Here is a 25,548-nt window from a genome sequence, read left to right as displayed (position 1 = left end):
GTGCAAAACAAACACTTAACATTGATAACCCACATCTATACATGGATCGAACTTAGAATTTTATGTTTTGTCAGAAATTTTAATATGTTATTTCCTTTATCACAGGGGTTCTTAAACTTTTTCTCCACGGACCCCTAAATTTTTTTTGGGCTTCGCGTGGACCACGGTAGGCAAGAAATTTTCAAAAATAACGTCATGAATGGACGTCACAATCAAATAGACTTCGGAAATATGCTGATTTTTTCATAAATGTATATCACAATACAAATAAATCTATGTCGCAATACAAAAAAAGACTTTCAGAAAAACGCTAATGATTTAGGTAAAATGGGGTCTAAATACATTCAGTGATAAAAACTCTTAACCCTTTTTAAAACTTAATTGCTTCTTAAATATACACTAATGTTTCAATTTGCCTTCATAGACCCCCTAAAATCAGTTCACGGACCCCCAAGGGGTCCATGGACCCCAGTTTAAGAACCCCTGCTCTATCAGGTGATTAATCACCCGGCTAATGCATTGAATTTTCCACTCATAAAACTTCACAAAATACCGTCATATTTGCATCTGGCGTACTTGCAGCATGCGAAGAAATCATACGTTTGAAACAAAAGCGACAAAACTCGATAACTTACGGTGCATGGGCGCAAAATAAACTCGCGGGTATAAACAAGGGCATAAAGTGCTTTTAAAAATGATCTAGCGCACCGTTTCTCAACCTATGGGTCGATGACTGCACATCTCATAGGGTTAAATATGTTTAGACTTGTTCTAAGCAATTTTCAAATTTGTGTAATTTGTTCAAGAATACGATTACATAGCGAATTTATTCATGTTTTTGGTCTCACTTTTTTCCACTTAGGCCTACACAAAGTTGAATGAAGAAAATTACAATCAATTGGTTTGCCGTGAAAAAAGATTGAGAAACACTGGTCTGATAGGTCGCCTGTTTAGTTTTCAATTCATAGTTTGTGATTTTAGAACAAAGATGTTTGTTTTCAGTCTATAACTGATTGGCTTGTGGAACAAAATTCTATTTTATTGATCTTTTCGACTGTTTTCAGTCTGTCACTCACAAAATGTTTTGCAAAAGTAACCGTTAGCAATGCAAAACATAAAGGTTGGTTTAAAAATAGACGCTTTACTAAATGCTTAAATAAGCTGCCAGGTAAAAAGTCATTTCTCGACTGAAACTGCAACAACATACAGGTCACGTCATTATATTTGTTGCCATTTGTAACAATGTCATCCAAAAGAGAGCGAGAGCAAAAGAGATTAAAAAGGTAATTGTGATCGTCCTTGCCGCAGCTGGATTCGAGTGGGTTTTGATGACGTCACACGCACTCTTAATGTCGTCATCATTCTTTTGGTTCGTTAGAGTTTTGCTCTCTCCCAGTCTCAAACGCTTTTGCGGTCAGCGATTCCGCTCGTAGCTGGTTGAACCGATTGAAAGATTCGGAACTGAAAGTAGTAAATGCCGCTGTTTAAAAGTATGTTGCTCAATTAGGACAGACAAGTAAATCAGCGTGCAGCTAAAACATCAAAAACAGTTAAAATGCTTGCGAACATGTTTGTTTCAACAAAATGTCATTTACACAGCGCCTTACTTCATAAAACATAAGATATTAAAGGTTTAAACATACTGAATTAAGTTGGATTCCGTTATGTTACAATCAGGTTTAGTTTAAGTTTTTCTAAATATTGATAAGTTCCAGATAAGACTATAAAATGCACCTTGCATTGAAACATAAAGCGTTTCAGTGGAAATATGGAGAAAACTCGTTGTTGATAACTAGCAAGAAATCACATGGAGCAATTTAATTGCTTGTTAAAGTGCATTCAAAAAAAGACCTTGATTGATTTCTAATATTTCGACATATCCATCAAGCTTTTGCGATTGTACAAAAATAAAATGGCGATTGCAGTTCATTAGCAATAGGAACTACAGGCTGTGGTCAGCTGGCTCGCACCTGTTTTTGCATCATGCATTAATAGCCATGCATCATGCATTAATAGTGTGCTGGAAATACGTTGAGAGTCAGCAGAGCCTTTGAAAAACAACATGTGTTCCAATTTCTTGCGTTTGCATTTTGCCGAAAAGCAAAATGTGTTTTCTTTATACAAAAATCCACGATGCAAAAAGAACCGGAGAACTATTGGTAGTTTCGGTTTATAGCCAGAAGTAAAACTTATTTTTTGTGGAACCAATTTTATAAAGAGGTGAAACCTCATTTATAACAAAAACAGTGTTGCTTATGCATAATCCCATGTGTTTATTTAGTTAACTAACTGTAATGTGAAAATGCAGTGCAGGTCACTGCTTCCAAAATCAAAACGTTTCTATGTTTGGTTGTTAAGATGGGTTTATAGCACAATTTAACTCAAAATACCAGTTTTAAAACTAAGCGGGAACGGTTTAGAACTGCGTTCCGGTGAAAGAATTGTTCAGAAATTCTTTCAAAGTTTACATGCGCTCCAAAAAATAAAAAAACATTTCATCGTTTCGGTTAAAAAATATTCTACATTAATCCGGCAGAATAGATATCATTTCTGGCAAAGTTTAGCTCTCTGTGTTGTGGCCACGCAGCGTACTAGTACCGCGAGTTTTGGAGTCGTTGCACAAAAACGTAACCCACGTTAATTTACTTTAGGTATGTCCGACAACATCAGATCGGAGCCGATACCCGATTCCAAGTTGTAATATCGATACTCGTCCGATACTAGGAAGGTATCAGTGTCGATCCGACACCAAATGAATTTCAGCGTGGATTTGCGATCCAACCAGCGATTTTTTCATCTTGAAATATAAATTTATCAAAAAATCTTAGGTACAACTAAAAGTAACAAAACCGTAATAACAATGAAGAAAATTTTGACAAATTAACCTAAAAAAATTCCCTTTGTATTTTTCTTTTTTTAGAATATTAATGACTTCATTGGGTATCGTATGGCGATACTTGCTCAAAATATCGGGTATCAGTATCAGATCAAAATGTCAAGTATCGGACATCACATATCGTACACTCAGTCTATACGGCTCTCTGTTTAACCACTGAATTTGGAATGTGGCAAGCGAGCTGAAAAGTTTGCCCCGCACTTGAGAAAGAGCAACGCCGGAGGCCAAGCAAAACAAAATATGTAGATGAAAATATAATGAAAAACAAGCAATAAAAGTGCCTGTTTTCAAATAAAACATAATTTTACTTGGGGAGATAATGATGAAACATTTCTCTTCAAGTCTAACAGCAGGTAAAATAAACTTTCGTGCGCCATTTGTCGAATGCTATACCCGCTATAAACAGAAAGAAAGGTTTAATTGTATTTGTCTTCCGAACTGCTTCGTCTGAAGAATCTTCTGTATTTGCTTGGAAACAACGGACCAGGAAAACTGTGGTAAAACAGTGACCATTTCTGCTCAGAGAAAAACAATTTTGCGAGAAAATAGTTCAGTATCGATTTTTTGCTAAGCTTTTAGACCTTTACCATTTTTTGGTTTGATAAAACTAGCGGATAAAAGTAAAGTTAAAATAAACTTTGCTATGTTGCAATTAATACTCTTACATACAATTTTTGGGCATGCGTGGAAGCATTCGGCTTGTTAAATTTCACAAATTCTGAACGACAACTTCTGGGTTGTTTTATTATTATAAATACAGAAATAGTGCCGAGATCATATATTCATAATTTCAAAGAAGGTGATAGCACTGTTGTAAACAAATCATTTTTAATTGACCAAAGTCCCATTCAAATCATTCGCTTGACAACTTGAGTCCAAGGCAAGTCAAGTACAACGAACATCAAGGTAATTGTTTACTCAAGTCAAGTCCAGAAAAGTCATTGCTTTAACATTTAAATCTAAGCCACGTCATTGCCATAAATATAAATAGGGAATTTTCCAAATCGGTAAACACGTTTTATTCTAATCAATAGTTCGCATAGCAAATCAAAAACAAAACAATCGCAAATTGAGATATTTGCTTTTATTGTTTGAGAAATATAATCAAATTTTCTGAAATGTATTCAATTAAAGCAGCTTGCAGTATAAGTCAAGTCATTTACATAATTACTTAAGAAAGGTCACGACGTTTATCCAATTATTTTAAATCAAGTCAGGCCATTTGAATATAGTGACTTACGTGCACGCCGTTGACTTTAGGTATTATAACACTTAGTAATGGAATTAAGTTAGAATACAATTAAAGATCAGTGAACGTAACTTAACAAAAATAATTAAATTTTGCTATAAATTTTCGAAATTTGTATATTTTATATAAGGATGGGTAGAATCAGGCTTGAAAAAAATCGATTTCAGAATTTACATTTAAAAAATTCAGGTAGAAAAAATCGATAACAATCTGGGACGTACTTTTCTAGGCGGCATTTAAAAAAAATCCGAAACGTGTTTTAATCCGGCAAACAGGTCAGTGCTTTTATACCAGAAATTTTTTTTGGATTAAACTATACGGTCTTTATATTGCTGAGCATTGTTCTTTCGAATATACCATGCCTTACCACTTGAAAAAAAAACGAGAAAAAAGTTTTTATTTTCGATAAGAAAAAACTTCAAGCTTCCGTCAATGCGTAGGTTGTTTAACCACCCAATTATCTATATTGAACTTTTTTTAAGCTAAATCCGAACGAACACCAATAGGAATTTTTAATTAAATCTTAATTATTATGACCAATGTTTTCGTTTGACTTCCGAAATCTTCTTAAATTTTAGAGCAAGCTTGTTTTTCTAAAGAAGTTAAGTTTAATTAAATGCAAAGTATCTCAGGTCAGGTTATTTCATTTAAAACAATTATAGTTCAAATATTATGAAAATTGTAATATATATACAAATAAACATTAATGTATTCCTTATAGTCCTGAAGCAACTGATTGTAAAATTTGCAATACGTATATATGGCTGTGGAAACAGTGTGCACATAAAAGGCATGAAAGTGTGGGCAATCGGGCCAAACTTCTGCAGGCAGCGACCCAATCAAAATAAAACGGCGACCTAGTTTTTTGTCACGGCCTATGGGCGAGAAAAAAGCTTACAACGCATTCATAATTTTTTGGTAAGTTAAGTTGCAAACTGACACGATTATGAAGGACAAACTATCAGTTTGTTTAACTCAAAACACGTTTTGGTAAAACCTTGAGATTCCTGCAATATTTGGTAACATACATGGCGCAATTGCTTACGTTATGCTACCAAAAACAAACTTAAGTCAGGGGTTCTTAAACTGGGGTCCATGGACCCCTTGGGGGTATGTCAACTAGTTTTAGGGGGTCCATGGAGGCCTATTTGAATTGTTAGGGTATATTATAAAAGTAATCAACTTTTTGAAGAAAATAGTTTAATCAAAAACAAAACGTTTTTGCACTGAATGTATTAAGACTCAATTTCACTTTCACATTTTTGGACCGAAAACAGCAGATTCCTGAAGTCTATTTGTATTGTGACGTAAATTTATGATGTCATCTCTTAAAATTTCTTGCCTCCACTGGTTCATGCGAAGTAAAAATTTTTGTAAGGGGTCCGCGGTAAAAAAAGTTAAGAACCCCTGCTTTAAATCATAAGTATCGTATTACGCTTACTGGGAAGCTACGAATGTTGTGCAGTTTGCGTTGGTCTGTGAAGTGTTGCGCTCCTTTGTTCCACTTCTCCTTGTACTTCCTTGCTTCTTCAAAGTCCCTCCGCAGAACTCATTCTGCATGATGAAGCAGTGATGGAAATATTGGCGTAGTAGGGTTGGATGTAGTATTAAAGCTACTACTCTCATAAGGTTTGATTTGAATGAACTCTTTGGTCAACAATTGCGTAAGATTTGCTATGTCTAAACTGCCCAAAATTCGGAATGCGTTCGGAACAGCCAAAAACCACCTGTCCTTTAACTCAAACATATTACGGTATCAAAATGAATTAGTTCTAGAACAGTCCCGACAAAACAATTATTTTTGTTTTAAACTATTAGCTATTTAATTTGATGTTACATATATTGTATAACAGTTTAACCACAGCCCTTTGTTTTAGGTGTAAAATTTACAATACATTTTTGAAACAACATATTGAACCTCTTTGTTTTCATTGCACACTCAACAACAGGTTTTTAAATAAATAATAAAAAATAAAGGGCTGTATATAAATATATTAAATAAACGAACAGGCTCAAAAAACGTTTAAATTTGTGGTAATTGCGCTAAAATGTCACATTGGCAGTAAAAACGTTACGTGTGGAAAGGTTTGGTATAACTATAACCAGCCGTGACTTGCTGACAAATGTGTGATAACTAAAAAAAATTGAACAAATTCAATTGGCTTCGCGGACCGCAGGTTACACAACCTTGATTTTAAGTGTCAAAAGCGCCTCGTTGACTTAGCATTTCACGCCTTAGTAACGCTATAAAAAGTGTCCATTGTGGTCTCATTGTGACCGTGAGTGCGGCGCCCGCGCGGTTCGCTCCGGGCCACGAAACGCGTCACGTCATCATTCCACGAGCAAATTACGTAGGTAGGGGGCGGGGCAGGGGGGCGAGTGGGGCGCGGGGTGCATCGAACTCTTCGAATACCTTGCAGCCAATGCAGCTGCTCACATCGGTTGTGAGTCGGCCGCTGAATGCCATGTAGATCCAAGGGTTGGTACAGGAGTTAAGGCAAGCCATGAGATGCAGTACAGAGCTGACCAGGTCTGCCAAGGTAAAATACAGTTCGTTGTGAATTTTTGCGTCATTTAGATATATAAGGCAACCAAATGGTGCCAACATTTTTACTGTTCATATCATATATGCGGACTACGCCTGTGATTTCAATACTGCCAGTTGTTGATGTCAAAAAAACAAACAAATAGAGTTAAAAAGGTTCACAAAATGATTCAAAACAACTTTGGCCTGAACCAACGGTTTTACATTTCTATTGTTTTCCAACTAAAAAATTGTAACATTGCGTATTTTTAAATGTTGGATTTTTTGATAAGATTTCTCGTTTTTCAAAAAAAAATCTCTAAAACAATTTTGGCATACACTTACTTTAGGGCGTTTTGTTTTTACTTCATCAAAAGAAGAAGATTTTTTCTACACGAAAATAGTGTAGCCTACTCTGTTTGTTTGTGCTTTACAAGGGGGTGTTACATTTCTATTTCAGGAAAAAGTATTGATCATTTTACTCCCTTGTCCTCAAAAGAGGCTTGTTGGACTTTCAAAAACGGCGGGACTCGTTTAATCCTGAAATACTCCGGTAACTAAGTCCGATCGATTAACCAATCCTATTATTGCATTCATAATGCATGTATGTACGACTTGTACGCATATGGAAGACCACCATGGGTGTGGAAGCTGGAAAATACAATGTATGATCGATTCCACAGAAGACAGATTTAATTATCTAAATTTGTGATATTACAAAAGAATGCTGGTATTGTGTTTTAAAACATAGATAAAGGATATTCGTCGAATTTCGATAGAGTAATTATGCCAAAACAAACAAAAACCAAGAATTTTCAGCGTAAATTGAGTTTAAAACTGTACCCTTAGTTGTAATACATTTAGCGCTTTATTATTCTAATTTGTTTGACTTTATGAAAACATAGAAAGTTAAAGTTTTAATTTGTAACTTTTATTTACGTCCCGTTTTGATAGTTTGCCATGAGTAAAGCCTTTTACTAAACAATCTTCACTAAAATTCACTTTTCTCAAATTACTTTAATTTGATATCTTGGTCAAAATGACGTAATATGACTACAGTCATTTATAGCCTACAAGTGACTTTAACAAAAACATTTTTGTAAAATAGAACATTTATGTCAACATTTAAACAATGTTTCCCAGGTATTTATTTCAGATGTTTTCATGCGAAACATTGCTCGGCATGTCACATTTAACAAATTTCAAAAGTAAAATTTAGTCGCTTGAGAGGGCTTAAATCATTTCAAAACGACCTATTTACAACATTGCGGTTTAAACCTTCACAAAACGCAGTCGTTCTAAAATTTGTCATCGGTCTTAAGAGTCTCTGTGGCAGTGTTGCAAGTCTTAAGTCGTTTTGTTAAATAACCTAAGTTTAACTTAGTGTTTTTATTCAACATTTTTTTTTATTAATCATTTAAATACAATTGGATTATTTATCTCAACTTGTGCAGGTAAAACAATTTGCATGCTGTAACGCTGTATACTTATTTTTGTTATTTGTTTTGAGGTGTGCTATTGCCCATAATAATTCGACGACTTTACCGATTTCAATAGTTAAACGTTTTTCATGTGAATGACTTGACTTGAAATTGACTTGCTCTCATAATGTCTTGACTGGGACTTAACTTGTTATTTTTTACAAATAACTTGACTTGTTATTTTTTACAAATGACTTGACTTGGACTTACGTCATTTTGTCAAATAACCTAGGCTAAAATTAAGTATTTTCTTTTAAAATTTCTTAATACAATTGGGTTATTTACCTCAATTTGTGCATATAAAACAACCAGTATGCTGTATATACTTTTTTGTTATTTTTAGGTGTATAATTGTTCATAATAAGATGACTTTACTAATTTCAACAGTTAAATGTTTTCATGTTAATGACTTGACTTCAAGTTGACTTGTTTTCATAATGTCTTTACGGCAGCTTGACTTGTTATGTTTTACAAATGACTTGATGTGGACTTAAGTTATTTTTCAAATGACTTAACTGGGACCGAAGTTATTTTAAAAAGACTTGTTTACAACAGTGCTCTGTGGTCTGTGCACTTACTGTTGGGGTCGATTGCTCCCCAGACTCCCAGCATCTGTACGGTGAAGAAGGGAGCCCAACAGGCGACGTAGGTAAGGACCACCACAAGGGTCATCTTCACAGTTTTCATCTTGGCCCTCGAAATCATAGCGGTGCTGCTCGCTCGAGGTGCAAACGATTCTGACGCAAAAAACACTGTTAAAATATAACCTACTTTTTGGGTCTTCCTAAAATTTGATTTTGTTAAAGTAACTAATTTGTGTATACCACGGATCTGTAATGTAGCTTGATATGAATTTAAGGCGTTTCGATACGGGCTTTATCATCCTTAGCTAATGTAACTGAGAAGTAATTAAAGCATCGCTTATAAAAGGTGGGACGCAATTTTTATTAGTACAAGTATACACCGATGTACCTGTTTAACACCTGAAGGTGCTAAATAATGCTCTATCTATAGAAACTTAGACTGATAACAATTGCGTCCCACCTTTTATAAGTGATGCTCGAATTACTTCTCAGTCACATTAGCTGAGGATTTTACAAGCTCGTATCGAAACGTCTTAATCAAGATGATGTCGATCTACCTTTTGGGCTTTGCAATTCAATATCAAACTAACTTGTGTTTTGTGTATCCCTCAATTATCCATCAAGACTTTACCATTATATATTTCGTCGTACAATGCGTCAGCCAGCCTCGAAAACACGAGCTTACGACCTAGGGTTAATGCGACCACTTCATATTTAAAGAAGTTTTCGTTAAAATGTGGTCGTGTTATAAAGAAATTCATAACTTACTGCAAAATGGCAGCGCACAGTTTGGGGAACAGCTATGGCTCTAACAATTTAAAATAATTGGCAGCATAAATGCATTAAAATGAAAAAAAAAGTTAAAAAAAGTATTTATGTATTATTACATATTATTATAAATTATTTTTTTAGGTTTATAAAGCAGAAACTTTCATGAAATAACCAACTGGGAAGTTAACGCAGCCTAAGGTACTTGCAAAACTCCAACCCAACTCTTAGTCGTAAATAAATACGCTTTTCCCTGCTTGGAAAGTCAATTTACCAAGCCCTGGTATGGTATGCACATGAGCAATCGACGTATGTGTAGCCCAAGATCGAAACGCGTGGTAGCCGGAGCCTAAGCCACCAAAAAATATGACGTGGCTCATAACCTGCATCATTTATAACTTAATTAAAGCCTTTTTCCGACTTTTTTTTTATTTCGACGCCATTATTGCCACCGCATCTCGCCTAATGCAAACGATTGCGGTGCGTTGGCGGACAGCGCCATCACTCGTTAGCGTACAAAATGCACTGCTAGGTTGAGAAGCCCGGGACAATAATACGTGCTTTGCCGTATTTATCGGATTTCCGTCAGTTGACAAAACGCCTGTCACCTGCTTAATGGAAAGTCACCGGCACTCGGACCAATGGCCAATCGATTCTTTTAGTTTGTCGTCAAACTGAGCGAACGTTTTTAAAGTAGTTATCTTGTCTGTCGCGATCGAGCGAATGCAAGACTGAAAGGGCGAGAACGGGATTTAATCAAGTCATTATACCAAATGAGGCCAAAGGTCGAGATACTAAATGGTATACAAGGGTGACAAACTATATCAAATTCGTAGGATTATTGTCTTTTAAGGATAATCTTGATCTACTTTTACTTTATTTGTCTTCATTTTTAAGGTGAAAAGTTGTATTTTAGGCCCTAAACACTTTATTTTACATTTGTATTGTTTTACCGACAGAAATTTCGTTGTTAATAAAAAATGTTGATCATTTTATATGTCGAGATGCTGAATGGAATAAAAGGGTGACACATGGTATCAAATCCCTAGGACTGTTTTAATTATTAATAAATACCACTAAATGGTAAGTGAATGTACAAAATTGTAATAAACAGTATACTAGCTAAAAAAAACTTGGCGAAAAAAACAAAACACTGAAACCGAAATATCACCATTTTATTTTATCCATATGTTCACAATTTTTTGTTCCAAAAATTAATAAACATTTTAACCAGCTCTTTGCAAATGGCTACAAAATCGCACCCATTTCTTTAAAATTCAGTATGTCGTACGGTTAATGTATATTAAGCCTTAAAGACAAACCAATGGTTTCGACTTTCGGGTGTTTACAAGGTGAATTACATTACCATTAGTAATAATATACAAAGGTCATGTCAAAATAGACAAGATAAATCTATTGTCCCTTGGGGTTTTCATTCCTACCATTCGGTAACACTAGGTATTTAGCCTACAGTTTCGCCGAAATGCTTTTAATCGCAGCCAAATGGGTACTAACGGGCTTTCATCAAAAGTGTTTCGATCGCGGGTGCGCGAAGATGTCGGAATGGTGTTCCAGGACACGTTTTAACGCGCCCGAATCGACACGAAAACTTAAGAGGGAATGAAAAACAACGGACTTCATTATGTCGAAACGTTTTTTTACGTTTAACTGTGTGTTTTTACATTTTCATTCCGACTGAAGTTCGTGTAGGATTCTTATCGAGCAAACGCATTTAGTTTACAAGTTCTACAAAATCTAGAAAAACACTTGATCATGACCTAATCCCTTTGTTAATACTCTTTAACAAATATTTCAACATGACTCAAGTTTTTAATAGTGACTTGATTTAGACTCAGATATATAAACATTGCATGAATTGATTTCGACTTACTCTTTTCGAACATGGGGCAACGTGGACATAATTTATTTTAAAGTGACTCGACTTAGACTTAACTATGGCAAAATTCATGACTTAAACCCTTAAACTTTACCTTTACCCGGGTATTTCAAAGTGACTTTGACTTGGTCTCAACTTCATTAACATTGACATGATTTCGACTTGATCTCTTCGAAAACGGGGCAACGTCGACTCAATTTGTTTGAAAGTGACTTGTCTTTTACTTAACTATGGCAATTTATGACTTAAACCCTTCGAAAAACTTTACCTTGACTCGGGTATTTCAAAGTGTCTTTGACTTGATATCAAATTCGTTGACTTAATTTCGACTTACTCTCTTTGAGAAGGGGCGACATGGACTCATATGTTTAAAAGTGACTCGGACTTGCTTAAGTTATTTTAAGTCATCGACACGTCGATGATAATGCAACAAAATCAAGCAGTTTCAAACCGGTTCGCTCACCGTTGGTTTGCCGTCGTCGGTCGACCAGGTGGACGGTGTCACGTGACGCGATCTTCTGCGCGCGCACATTGGCGATGATGACGCGCGCAATCATCCCGTAGAAGTAGGAGAGAAGCACAGCCGGGATCACCTGGGGAAAACGCTATAGCTTAACGCAGTGGTTCCTAACAGGGCACTGCGGCTTCCATGGGGTGCCATTTTGAAAGCCCAAGGGTGCCGAGAAGCATTTTCAATAACATTTGCTAACTTATATCGCCATTTTATGCTGTTTAGCGCTATAGCTTAACGCAGTGGTATCTATCAAGGGTACTGCGGCATCCTATATAGCGTGCCATTTCTTAATCTCAAGCGCGCCGTGAGTTATTTTTGATAACACTGGCCAATATATATCGCCAATTCAGTCTTTTTTTAACTTGGTCTTTTCCGTATTATGTTTGCCTTTCTGGTGATAACTATGGGATTTTTGAACTAAAACACATCTATACCCTTTGTGGGTTTAAATAGTCATTTGGAAACATTGAACTCGCACATTTGTAAAGTTGCAAAGCTATTTTTCTCCGATATGTTTTAGTACATACACTGTATTTTAAAAACAGACCATAATGCAAATATGACCCTTAACTGTTGTCTTAGGCCCCTCCCATTGGCCATGTTAAAGCTTAAACAAAGCGGCCATGTTAAGCTTGAATAATTATCGTCTGATTTATTGGTCTGCATTGCAGTTTTTTTTTTCGGGTCAGGGGCAGTTTTTACCACCGAGAAATTTTATTGAATCGCACGCAAAAATACGTAGAATTATTTTGATCTATCATGTCGGCCAAGATTGTAGTTAAGTTAGCTTTGACAGCATTGTAAGTTGTTGATTTTTGTTTGATTAAAGTAAGACAGTTTAAAGCTACTGAGATACAACTGAACGTACCAGGTTTTACAAACCGGTTAAACGTGGCTACAATCAATTATAACAATGTGAATTCGTGTTTTTAAGTTTTAATATATTTCTGTCCGAACACTTCTAAAAATAGGACGATGGAACCACCATTGATACAAAAGGTAGCAACCTATAGCTATTGGCATTGAACGTCAGGCTGATAAACAGCGCCTTCAAACCGTAAACAAAGTTGTCGGGCAAACGTGTCGCGTTTCCTGCTGTGTTTTGTGAAAGTTAAAGTCAAAACAAGTGTGTTGGAATTAACATGATACGAGGACCTACAGTGATTCATAAATAAAGAGTTGGGTTCACGAAGACATTTCGCGTAGTGACATTTTATAGATTTTTGATAACAATACACTATATAGCAGCCACCTTAGACAATAATATAATTATTTGAAAGTGAACTAATATGTCATTTATTTATACAAACAAGTACAATTTGTTAAATCGTGTAAAAGTTTCTTGCTTTATTCATTCTTTATTATTGTGAGCTTCTCATTTTTTTTGTTTCTATGTTTTTGTGCTAAGCAGTTGCTAAAAGGATACGGCCACACATACCGGTTTATTGAAATGCTATACGCAGCAAAAAAAACAATCACACATGTCAGTACAAACACTGTGATTTAGGTCTTATGAAGGTTTACATTATGAACCTATCAACAGATACAAATTTGGTTGTCGGAATGTTTTACCTTTCCCCCAACGCCCAACAAAAATAAATGCTTATTTCGTCATGCCTGGTTGGCGCTCGTGCGTCCCGGGGCGTGACGCTTATTCAAATTGATTTCCGGCCCGATTCGTCGAGAAATCGTCAGCGACGGTCTTTCTCTTCCGATTACGAACGGATAAATTGGCGGCAATTGCGATTCCTCGGCCGTCTGCATAATTTAACGCCGAGCCGTGGCCAGGCCCCGATAAACAAAATTTTACGCCGGCGCCGCTTTTCGATCATTTTTCGGGCCAGCGAGATCGCCCGTGTTGCGGTTTGGCCATTTCCGAAATTGCTGACGGCATTTCGGCTGCGACCTGCCACGGAATTACGGAAAGGCAGGCTGGAGTCAGGTCCGATTTACACGTGCGCCTAATACACCAGAATGCATGCGGACAAGTTCGGGTGAGGCATATTTATGTTCTACATTCAACGCTAAATCTATGGTTTTAAGGTCGTATGTTTATTAGGTCCGATTATGATGTAACTTCGTGACGTCATCCCTGATTGCTTTTAGCCATTCCGGTTTAAAATGTTGTTTTCACACCCGCGGCATGCATTCTCCGAGATCGTTATAATTTAGGTTGAAAGATTCAAAATGCATCAGGATCCAATGTTAACGGTATATTGATGGCACTATAGGACATGAAATCCACATCGGAATATATAAGACAAGAAATCCACATCGGAATATACTGCGATCTATGGCCCTGCTATTGTACACTGATTCTCAAACTGTTGGCAGCGGTATGCCAGCAGAAAATGGATTTACAAGTGTGTCGCGAAAGACTTTGCATTAAACATCTGTAGTTTGTTATGATTATGGTTTGAAAAATAAGTCGTTCGAATTACAAATGAGTATGCGAGTATTCAGTTATTCGTTTTACATTATACACCTTTATGCTATTTACCTATTGCTTTTTGTATACCATGCTTTAAAATTTGCAGAGTTTAACACTTATGGAGCAACTTTTGAAGAAGATGTATTTTTGTTTGTTTTAAGTGCATCGCAAACAGAAAAAAATAAAAAAATACTCGCATACTTGAGGCCGGCTGCGTTTAATTAGCCTAAAACGTGGCTCCTTGAATAACCTTGTGGTTATCGAGCCGCGATTGAAAAAATATTGGCAACGTTACAACCATTACCGTTCACAAAACTAAACTGAACATCATAAACCAGTCCCTCAAATAATATATATCATCAAGCCCATGTCCTTGAAGTTAATTAAGATTGCGAGATAACTGTCAGGTGATAGTGTCGCAAATGACGGGCGCCTGTGCACTGCTGGAGATCGACAATCCGACAGCTTCCCAACCCCCATATTTGCGGTGTCGGGCGGGGACATTAGTACATGGCGCGGGTTAAATCGATCGGTTAGTCTGCGTCTTGTGCGCTCATTTTAAAAGCTGGAATACGTTGCGTTTGAATTAGGCATGAAGCCGATACCCGATGACAAATAATATTATCGCTACTCGTCCGATACTTGGGTGGTATCGGTGAATAAATGAATTTTAGCCATGCTTTGCGATCCACTGTATAATCTATACCTCAAAAGGTAACATTATCGAAACCTAATAGGTTTAGGTTACAAATGGATGTCACCAAATTTCGACTAAACTTAAAAAAAGTAGCAATTTTGCTTATCTGAGCATAAGTACATACAACCATACAGCTATTTCTCATTTGTTTTGAATAGTAACTCACCATAAGGAAGACAAAGTACCAGGTGACGTAACCTTGAATGAACGGGAGCTGAATTTCACGGCGCATCTTGCAAACCGACTTGTTGGCGGGTTTCTCGAAAAGAAAGAGCTGAAACGGCAGGTCAAATTGTGAAAAGTGATATCTCTTAATGTATTATTCCGTTACCGATTCATTGTTTGATAAGAGTTTTGTATTTACCGATCGATAGCAAAAATTAAACCAACAGTGTATACAAAAAACTGATTATTTCCCTCCCCTTCCCCTGGAGTAAAGCCGACGTTTAAATCAGCCAATGTAGAAACGCATATGTTTCGTTGATCAGCGGAAAATTATGTTTATTGACCAACGCCCAAAAGTCTATTAGGTCGTCATCGAAAGAACGCTAACCCACTTCACAAGTAGATTGCGTTTACTGACTAAACAAAACGCAATACGCATTCCGCCTAGGGATTTCGCACGCTTGCCAGTCACTGCATCTGCGCCATCGATTTGCCAGGCCTATATCATAATCTCACGCCATTGATTTATCTCAGGTTGAGGGTGTGTGGGGGGCGGGATTCGGCCAGCGAGTTACACGCGTCCTACTTTCCAGTTTATCACGGCTGAAAATCGGAAAATTTTCAAACGTAAAATTTTACGACCTTATTTTTATCGTAAATAACAAATTAGCGTGAGTTCTGGTATATTTAATCTTAGCGCTAATGTTCTGCCTCAGTAAGATTCTCAAAAATACCAAGAAACGTAATTATCATTATTAATTATTGACAACAAAAACGAGTTTGTTACAATAATTTACTAAACAATCAACAACTAATGAAAGAATTTTACATAACACTTTTCTTAATCATAAAATAAATCTTCAAAACTGCATCAATACATAGCGACAATACTCTAACAAACAATAACATTTCCTAACAATAACTTTACCATTCCATTACAATAACGAAAACATAATCAAACAATTTCGTCTCATATACACAATAATCGAGTGATCTCACATGCTATAGTCATACACATATTCGCGAGGTGAATAGCGTGGTAACCGGCGCCTATGAAATGCACGAATGTTTAAAACGCATCGGGGTACTGAGTGTTAATTTAGAATTCCTTAAGTATAATTACTAAAGGCTAAAGATGTTGCAAGACCGCAACATAAAACAAACCATATCCAGAGTCAAAGCCACTAAATGTTTAGATGATATTGTTCACTTGATATGATTTTGACAATATTAGCGATTCGCGTACAACATTCGATTCACGTTCAAGATCACTAGCAGTTGATCGAAATTTGTTTTCCAAGTTGGGTTTTGAAATTGTTTGCCGGAATACGATAAAAGGCTTTATTTATTCAAGTGTGTATATAAAGTTTATAAAACGATCCTTAATTTAGTGATCCCTAATTCCAGTGAGTAATATGTTGCTTTAGCTGTTTAACAAAACAAACAGTGACCCTTTCCAATCGCAACGGCGCTTTTAAATCGGTTAACCTTAACAACTAAACCGAGAGTATATTATTCTTTTACTGGGAAATATTTAGTTACCGTTCCGTATGCAACAAACAAATATGTTAAACAAACAATAAATGCCTGAAATAAATTAAATTCCTTTAGGAGACAAACAGTAGTTGAGTTTGGAATTCCTGGACATGAACCAAATTGCGGCGAATTCTTACGAAGCCTCAAAAAATAATTTGCCACGGGAAACCAGACACCGAAACGCCGCAAACCAACATTGAGGGCCCAATCCACTTACTTCGTGCTAAGCAACCGGGTGTACTGTATACCCAAGGCCTGATCAAAGCTAGGGTATGCAATTGATTAAAGCAGTGGTTCTCAACTGGGATGCCGCGGCGCCCTGGTGTGACATTTCTAATGCTGAAGGATGCCAATAAGTGTTAAGAATCTGATCGCTTCTTGATACAACTACATTTGTGTACCATTAGAGACCGTTATATCAAATGACATTTTCCCACATGTTTTAAGTTGTAAGTATCTTTAATTAAATGTTATGTTACTGTGGATCCCCTTCAATTTGAAATTGCTTGTACTAACAGAATGTAGCAAGCACTGGCGTCATTGTTGTTTCTTGAATCGCCCCTCTCTACGCCTGTGTAAATCATTTGATAGGGCGACGGTCCCGGTATTGCCAGAGTTCGTGAGTTCGAACCTTTTACAAACAGAGTGCAGCAGGCAGCGGTAATAAGGTTTTTTACCGGAGGTCGTAAGTTAAACCTCACTGCAGGCTATAGTTAGGCCAGGAATTCTTTAACTGGGGTTCATGGACCCCTTGGACGTCGTTAAGCTAGTTTTAGGGGGCCCATGAGGTCCAAATTGAAATATTGGTGTATTTCTAGGAAGTAATAAATTTTTCCAAAATTTAAAAAGTAATCATTTTTTTAGGCTTAATTAAAAATAAAACGGTATTGCACTGACTGTATTTAGACTCCATTGCACTTTGACACTTTTTGTGCCGAAATCAGCAGATTCATAAAGTCTATTTGTATTGTGAAGTTAATTTACGCCATCCTTTTCGAATTTTTTTTCCTACCGTGGTCCCTGTGAAGCAAAAACGTTTTCGGGATCCGCAGTTAAAAAAAGTCTAAAAACCTCTTTTTTAGACAGACATGCTTGCATCATCATTACGGACAGACTCGGTGAGTCTGTGGTGGCGTTAGGTGTATAAGTCATCAACAACCTGTTAAAGGTATACAAGAAGAAAGGGTTGACGAACACTGACTTAACTCACCTGGGGGACGGCTATGAGTAGCGAAAGAAGCCAGGAAACGACAATGTGCAGATAGAGTTTGCGCGCCGAGTTCTTAAAGGACTGCATCGGGTGTCGGATGGCCATGTAGCGGTCGAAAGCGGCGCACAGCAGCACGTAGGTCGTGGCGTACATGCTGACCACTTGGAAGTACTTAACGAACCTGGATAAGATCATGAACGTAAGACCTGGCTGGCTGTATAAAGGAGATGTTGTAAACGAACGAGCGAAAAGGTTTGGTATTACTATGAGTGATGGGTAGGGATGTTTGGTACTTTGTAATTATCCTGATACCGATACCCGGTATTTTGGACAGAAAATACCGCAAATTGGACAAAAAATACCGAAATATAGTTGCAATTGTAACGTTCAAAATCTATGTTTTCCAGAGCATTAGGCCAAAATTTGTTTATCGCTAAGAATTTCGGATACGCCGGTTAGTAACCTACACTGTTAAAATAAATTACTTTGAAGATAGAAATTTGTGCGTTGGATTGTAAATTAAGGCTGAAATTTATTAAATGAATTTGGTATCAGCACTAGCAACATCATCCAAGCATCGGACGAAATGCAATACCACCAGTTTGCCAAAAAAATGCTCCGATCAGATGCTTACTATTCGACACGCTTAGCCATGTCTACAGAGAATATATTTTTTGGTCTACATGGTCCTTGAAGCGATCAGGGAGGTTTCATAGGTCCCAAAAATGCATTTTTACACTGGACCGCAAATACGTCTTGTGTCAATGTGCGCATTCGGCGCACAGAACGACATCGCTGCAAAACCATTTGTTGCAAACCATTTGCAGGAGGTGGCATGTTACATAGCCTTATAACATAACAACATACAGCAAGCTCAACAGGCAAACGAGGCCGTGTATTTGTTGTGACTCGTCATCTAGGAAGGAAGCAGTGTTGGCTTCCCCCGAGAACTTGACGAAAGAATACTGGCGAATTTGGACGAACTTCAACGATCGTAATGCGAGTCAGGAAGCGATTTATATTACACGTCATGTTGCGAGTATACCGTGGCTCATGTTTTGGTGACTAAGTTAAATTTTAATACAAAAAAGTGTAGATTCTCTCCGACAGCTTACAATGGCGCGGGTTGATTTGTTCTTGCAATTAAACAGACTCTTTATAATCTGTGAATATGGAGTCTTGTTTATCCAAAATGAGGTGATAATGCACACACTGCCATCGACGACAATCATTTTGCTTTTATTATGAAACTTGCGTTTTAAAATGATGTGTAAGCTTGGAATGTAATCTGTTTTAACCGTAGCCATTAAAAACGACAATAAAGACTCTAAATATACTTACAATTAACAGAAGAATATTTGGTAAATCTAACGACGATAACCTTACCCTTCTAAACACACATGTTATCCCATGTATATTTGAAACGCAGTAAATTTTGCTAAAATGGTTTTAATTACAGTTCAAAATCGATCGCCAATGTCCATTAAAGAAAGAAACACACGCATGTTAAAACTGTCAAAATGTTAACAGTAAAAATTGTAGGAAATTCGGGATTGCTAATCTTGCAAACAACGCGATGTAGATCCCACAAGTGTTAGACACACAGCAAACTCATGCGAATGCTGCAATCTGCAAGCTTCGAATATGGATGCTCGAGTAGCCAAGTGCCTTTCCTAACGCAAATTTGTTTTCTCCAGTTGTCTCAGTTACGATTTCCTATCGCAATAGATGGTCGTTTTTTTACATTTCCCATCGAAGCTTTTCGTCTGTTTTCTTTCAAGGCATATGATAGAATTACGAGTTTTATTGTTTCCATTTGTTTTCGTTCTGGCAACAACAGCGTTACAACCCCACATTGGGTTCAAATGTAATTTCTTGGTTTTGCAACCAACGTTGAATGCTTAGCAGTGTTGTGATGGCTTGATTTAATGACTAGATTTAAGTGCGGTTAAGTCACTTTAATTATTATATCAGTAATATGACTTAGAGATGACTTGCTCTAATAATGACTTGTATGATCGAATAATGACCTAATGACTTGCATTGGGGCGTCGTCACTTGGGTATTTTTTTAAAAGACTTGACTTGGAGTTGGTCATTTCAATGTGACTTGTTTACAAAACTGTGATGATTCAGTGCGGTTTGGTATCATGTCAGACATGACATTATTTTCTGAGGTAAATTCGGAATCGAGTTGTTTTCAACGAGCCGTTTAATCTTTTCACTGCAGGGCTGCAGAGTCGATTAAAAATAACCCAAGACCGACTCCGGCCAAATGTGCGTTTTCGTCGAGTCCCGCATCCAGCTCCAGATACAAGTACTTCACTCATTTGAGTAACTACAATTGGGTGGATTAGCAATCTAATCGTAGGGTTTTTTCACCAAAAAAATTCCACCAACCAACAATACATGTTTGGAAATATTTCACCATGTTTTGGTATTTCCACAATTTACAGTTTGCGGTTTTATCAGGGTAGAAATTTCATTCTGCATGCGCACGTCCTACTCGGAATTTGGGTAGTTTTACGTAGTCTTACTCGAGTCCCGAGTACGAAGCCAAAACAAATCTTACTTGCAAGCTACATCGGTGCTATGGAATCCCCTTCCAGCTCGGATCGCCCATTCCGGCAGCACTTGGAACAAGGCGGCTACCAGGTCGGCGATGGCCAGGTGCATAATGAAGAGGTGCATCCGACTCCTCTTCTTGTACCTCTTCCCAAGAGCCACCAGGACACACGTGTTGCCCAGCTGGGATCGCGAAAAAACATGTGTTATTTTGTAGGGTTATGGTGGACAAGGTTTCGGAATTCTTTTGTTTTGCGACCCCAATTTATTTAGCAAACCTCTCGACCCTCTGAGTTTAAAAGTTGCAAAAAAACATTTCGTGATTTGTAAACTCATTTTTAGGCCTTCTTGGGCCTTCAAAAACAGTTAAAAAAGTTCTACGTGGTTTTGTTTGTCATTGAACCACATCTTGTCTAGGGAAGCGGTTATTAATCTTTAATGTTATATGGCTCATTTAGAGAGAACCTTCGCATTTTTGTGGCCTTGATAATGTATTTTGTAGTCTGTAAGTTGTGGGTTTATTTGTCTAACTTTAACTATTATCAAAAGACATTAGCACGAATAAACTCGCGACCAATAATATAAACAAGATATTCTTTTTTTTACTTTTTTTTTCAATCATTAAAAAACTATCAACTAAACAATATCTTAATAATTTGACTATATAACAATACCGCAGTCAAATCAAATGGCGACCAATTTTAGCGTGGGGACCCATGGGTTGAAAACATTGCTACACAACTTTGTCACCTGAATTATTTTCCTTTATATGGGTGCAATTTTCTAACAGCAAATAACAGGCGTAACATCACCAGTTTTTCTGTTCAGATAAGCTTTGGTTATAACTTATAATGCTTAAAAAATATCCTACAATATATTATTGGAGGCGAGGAGTATGAAGGATTCCATTTTACCACAGATACATGTCTGAAACCAAACCCAAATCAAATCCAAAAACTTGCGTACAACGATTATTCACGCAAAAAGATTTATATTTATAAGATAACTGTTATATCGAACCGAATACATTTATAATTATAAAAATGCGGTATTTTAGGCCTCACAGTATTGGTCAAACAAGGACTATGGAACAAATTGATCTTAAAAACCGACAGGAAACAATTCGCCATTTTTCGGATTTGCGTGAAAAGTGTTTTGGCGCCGATATTTTTCTGCTATTGTTTTGAAATTCGATCGGTCACAAGGACTAACAAATCCGTTTCGTTTTATTGCTTTGAAAATTTGCACGCCAAATAGTGCTTGGCGTCGCGAAATCAATTTACAACGTCCTTCCTTTTGCAAGATTTCAACCTGCGCCGGGAACATGTAATGGCTTTCAATACACCTCACGGGATGTTATATAAATTGCCGCCGAAGCTGTACAGCAGGGGCTTCGATGATTTGCTAGTGGCAGCTGCCTTCGTTTCATTGCCAAATTATGCCGCAATTGGCTTTTTCGCCACTTTTACAGCTAACGATCGGTATACGACTAAACGCAACTAGGAGCGGTGATAAACAACAAGATTTATGTTAACCTAATAAGCTCTTTTTCGAACTATGATCCGTTCAAAATAAACAGTTCAGTAAGACATTTTAATGTTTTTGATCTGTTGTAAGCTATTTCCCTATATAAGATTTGTCATAACTGTACCATATATTTCACTATCGTTTCGTTTTTTATATTCTATTTATTTTTGTGTTGTATGTTTACCAAGTAAATGGCAAAACCTGTAGACTCTTTTTTAATGCAATGTAATTTTAATTAACAGATTAAATGAACCTTATACATGAACCTTATACATGCGATTAAGGTGAGAGTAAAATTTCGTAGAATATAGTGTCTTACATTGTAGCCGTGGGCCCCTAAAAATATCACACCACCTGTTATACACCTCTACTTTAAATTAAAACATGCGTCAAAATGCAATCATCCTATCGATTTTTCGTGCGAATACCAATTAGAATGAATTCATTTTCGACCATTGCATGAAAGCAGATGCTTCATTTCGTAAAGAAAAAAACAACCATTTTGCGATAGGATTGTCTTTTTACCACATAAAATAACGACTTTTAACACCATTGGGAAATCTACTGTTGGTTTTTAAATTTAAGTTCACGTTTGCAAAATATGCGTCAAACCGACAAAACGTGGAGCCAAGTACTCTTGTAAAATATTTTAAGATTAAGTCGTTGGTTTTCCTTATACTGTAACGAGAATAAAGCAACAGTCGTTATTGGGTTAAAACGAATGCAGTGTTATTTTATACCAGTGATTTCAAACATGTGTTCTGCACCACGAGTATACATTTTTGTAAGACAAATAGCCATACACGCCATACAGGCAAGCAAGTGATACGCCATGCTTACTATTTTTTAGATTATGATAATTACCCATCGCCTTGCTGTATTGTAGGGCTGTCAATTTATAACAGTGTTTCTCTAAATATATGCCGCGACCGAAATATCTCGTGACTTTATTCGGTTTGGTCGCCGAAGGCAATAGTTTTAGATTCACATGATTCGATTTATTGACAATGGTTTAGACCAGGGGTCGGCAACCTTTTTCTATTCTGGGGCCAAAACCAAACTCAGAAAGGTCTTTTCGGGCCGCACAAAATGTTAACTAAGAATTGTGGTATTGAAATGTTTGAACAACTGTGAAAGCAAGAGCGATTTTGGGGGGTATAGAGGTATTTCTTTTAATTTCATTGCCGAAAATCAAAAATAAAATGATGTTAAAAAACATGTGTGCAACAGTTTTTAATACATTTTCCGTTTTTGCGCGACGCACTTGGCAGCCTTCGCCGGCGCAACAGTAAAGAATCGCTGATCTAGTTGAAAAGGTAGCACCAAAACGTAAACAAAAGTAGCGTAGAATGAAAATTTTTCGCCGTAACTTACTTAACATAGTCAAAAAGTTTATGAAATAGACTCGTGTCTAATTAGTCTAAGAGGCGGAGGGCCGGATGAATTACATCGGCGGGCCGTGGGTTGCCGACCCCTAGTTTAGACTTTAGAGCAAGATTTCCCCCAAACTCGAGAAAGTTGCAGCGGGTGCAATACAAATACATGGCTCATGTCGATTAAAATCGATTTGTTAATGCCGATGTCTTATATGTGATTGGTACACTTTAAGCCTACAAACCGCTGATTGAAAAGAGTTGAGTTACCAAAGATCAGCTGTTATACTTACGCTTGGTATTTGGGTCGCTAAAAAAAGGGTTAGAAACACTGATTTATGATACTAATGTCTTGTAAAAAATCGGCGCCACGAATATTACTTGATATTTTTTTAGAGTGCTTCGAGCTGAAAAAACATCACTGCCATTGACCGGGAATTTAATGAATCAAAAAAAAAACAAAAAAACTCACGAATGCTATCACGAAAGTGAAGCCCAAAACGTAGAGCTCGGTCTGGTATATCATGACTTGGTATGCCGTCCATCCGGTACGATTTCTGCCAGGATTCGAGCTCCAATAACCGGCCGAAGAGTTCGAGCCATTGGGGCTCAAAGTGAAGTCGACATTGGGAAGCGCCGTAGTCATTGCTTCTTTCCCTTGTTGTTATGTTGCTCCGACAGCAGGACAGATGTCTTTAACTCATAAGTTGTTTTTATGCGGCAATTAGCTCATGCTGTTACAGCTTGCGTAAAATGCGTCGCCGCAACAAGATTGGGCATGTACCGGAAAGAATAACAGAAATTAACTAAATCTGAAAAAAAATCAAATATTTTTAATTAGCCATTCAAACAATATTAAGTTTGAATAAGTAGTTTAAGAGATGCTGCAATTGTCTCGTTTTATCTTTCCACAAGAATTATTTCAAGAAATCTCTCTACGCAAAAATTACCCGATCATTATTGACTTTTTAATAAAAGTAAATAAGATAATGCATTTGGAAATGCGCAAAAAATCCTCTTTTATTTCATTATTTTCTATAAATCACACAATATAATTATGTAAAGCACTTGAATATACCCACAATATAAGGTATATTTTTGTTTTACATCAGAATCGCACTTTAAGCCTCAGGCGAGCAATTTATATCTGTTAAAACTGTAAAATTGTTCATCAAAACTGTAAATCAATTAACATGATTGGAAAATTTGCTTTTCGCTTTTTAAAAAAAAATTCGACATTTCTTCTTTTCTTTTCTCTGTGGCAAAAGTGGGGTGGAAAAGTGTCTTTTCAAAATGCTTTGCCTCGGCCCAGGTAGATTCGTATGCTGAGTTAACGGCTCTGCTAAGCCCAGCAATCAGCTTCCAATTGCTCGCAATATTATCCCCACTTCGACTGATTCTTCCACAAAATTTTTCTTGCTGACCACTTTACTTACCAGTCTAGCTTACACGCCATTCGGGCGTCAATTCGGTTCACGGTTATTTTTCATTGCCAGGGACTTGCCTGCCATCCTTGTGCGCCTTTGGGTTACGCCGGAATCGATTGGAGGAAAATCTTCGGCTGCCCAAACTGCTCCGAATGCTCACGTCTCACATCATTGCCAACTCGCAGCCGCATCGGAGAAGAAAACCGTTGATAGCATTGGAAAAAGATAAATGTTGATTTGATGCTACAATGCGAACACGGTATCAAAGGGTCAACGAACACAGTAGCAAAAGGTTGACGGCGGCAATGATCGGTTTTCCAAAAAGTAATTGGAGATGCAATCGACGAAGGTTTGGTTTTGCATTTCGTTTATATCGGCCCAGCTCGGAAGGCTTTTTTTGCCGGTGATATCTTTGTCGGTTTCGAATTTGCAGAGGGCATCGCTAATGTCAGTTATGAAACATCGCAAAGAGAATTCAGCACCCTTGGTCTGTTGAGATGAATGTAGCCGACGCAGTCGCATTCTTACCCTGCTTTCCAACTAAAATATTTTCATAGCTTTTCAACTATTTGCATAAAAGGAGTAATGCCTTTTAAAGTGGGTTGGTCACAAGCTAGACCACGGTAAGGGTCAAAACACTATTATTTTTTGTTCTAAAAACTGGTATTCCTAATTTGAAAAAATGGATTACAATATAAATCCGGT

At 37.1% G+C, this 25,548-nt stretch overlaps 1 protein-coding gene across 1 annotated transcript; it reads right to left on the bottom strand.

Moving 5' to 3' along the window:
* Positions 1–1,358: 1,358 nt before the first annotated feature.
* Positions 1,359–24,217, bottom strand: LOC146167421 (arg8-vasotocin receptor-like). The gene is made up of 9 exons (XM_083385618.1): positions 23,889–24,217; positions 20,524–20,699; positions 17,953–18,133; positions 15,208–15,315; positions 11,863–11,992; positions 8,729–8,887; positions 6,559–6,677; positions 5,587–5,699; positions 1,359–1,461 (listed from the first exon to the last, which is right to left on the bottom strand). The coding sequence occupies exons 1-9, from the start codon at positions 24,060–24,062 to the stop codon at positions 1,359–1,361; spliced, it is 1,263 nt and encodes a 420-aa protein (XP_083241744.1). The 5' UTR covers positions 24,063–24,217.
* Between the last annotated feature and the right edge of the window lie 1,331 nt (positions 24,218–25,548).

Source organism: Ascidiella aspersa, chromosome 1, assembly GCF_963924565.1.
Source record: "Ascidiella aspersa chromosome 1, kaAscAspe10.2, whole genome shotgun sequence".
NCBI lineage: Eukaryota > Metazoa > Chordata > Ascidiacea > Phlebobranchia > Ascidiidae > Ascidiella > Ascidiella aspersa.
This window is presented reverse-complemented; position numbering and strand designations above follow the sequence as displayed.

Bases quoted from the DNA above. Each gene is read 5' to 3' on its own strand.
- LOC146167421 (XM_083385618.1), bottom strand. From the start codon at position 24,062: ATGACTACGGCGCTTCCCAATGTCGACTTCACTTTGAGCCCCAATGGC. The intron at 20,700-23,888 runs GTGAGTTTTTTT...TCGCGATCCCAG, and splicing joins TCACTTTCGTGATAGCATTC to CTGGGCAACACGTGTGTCCT. The intron at 8,888-11,862 runs GTGAGCGAACCG...TTTTTGCGTCAG, and splicing joins CCGACGACGGCAAACCAACG to AATCGTTTGCACCTCGAGCG.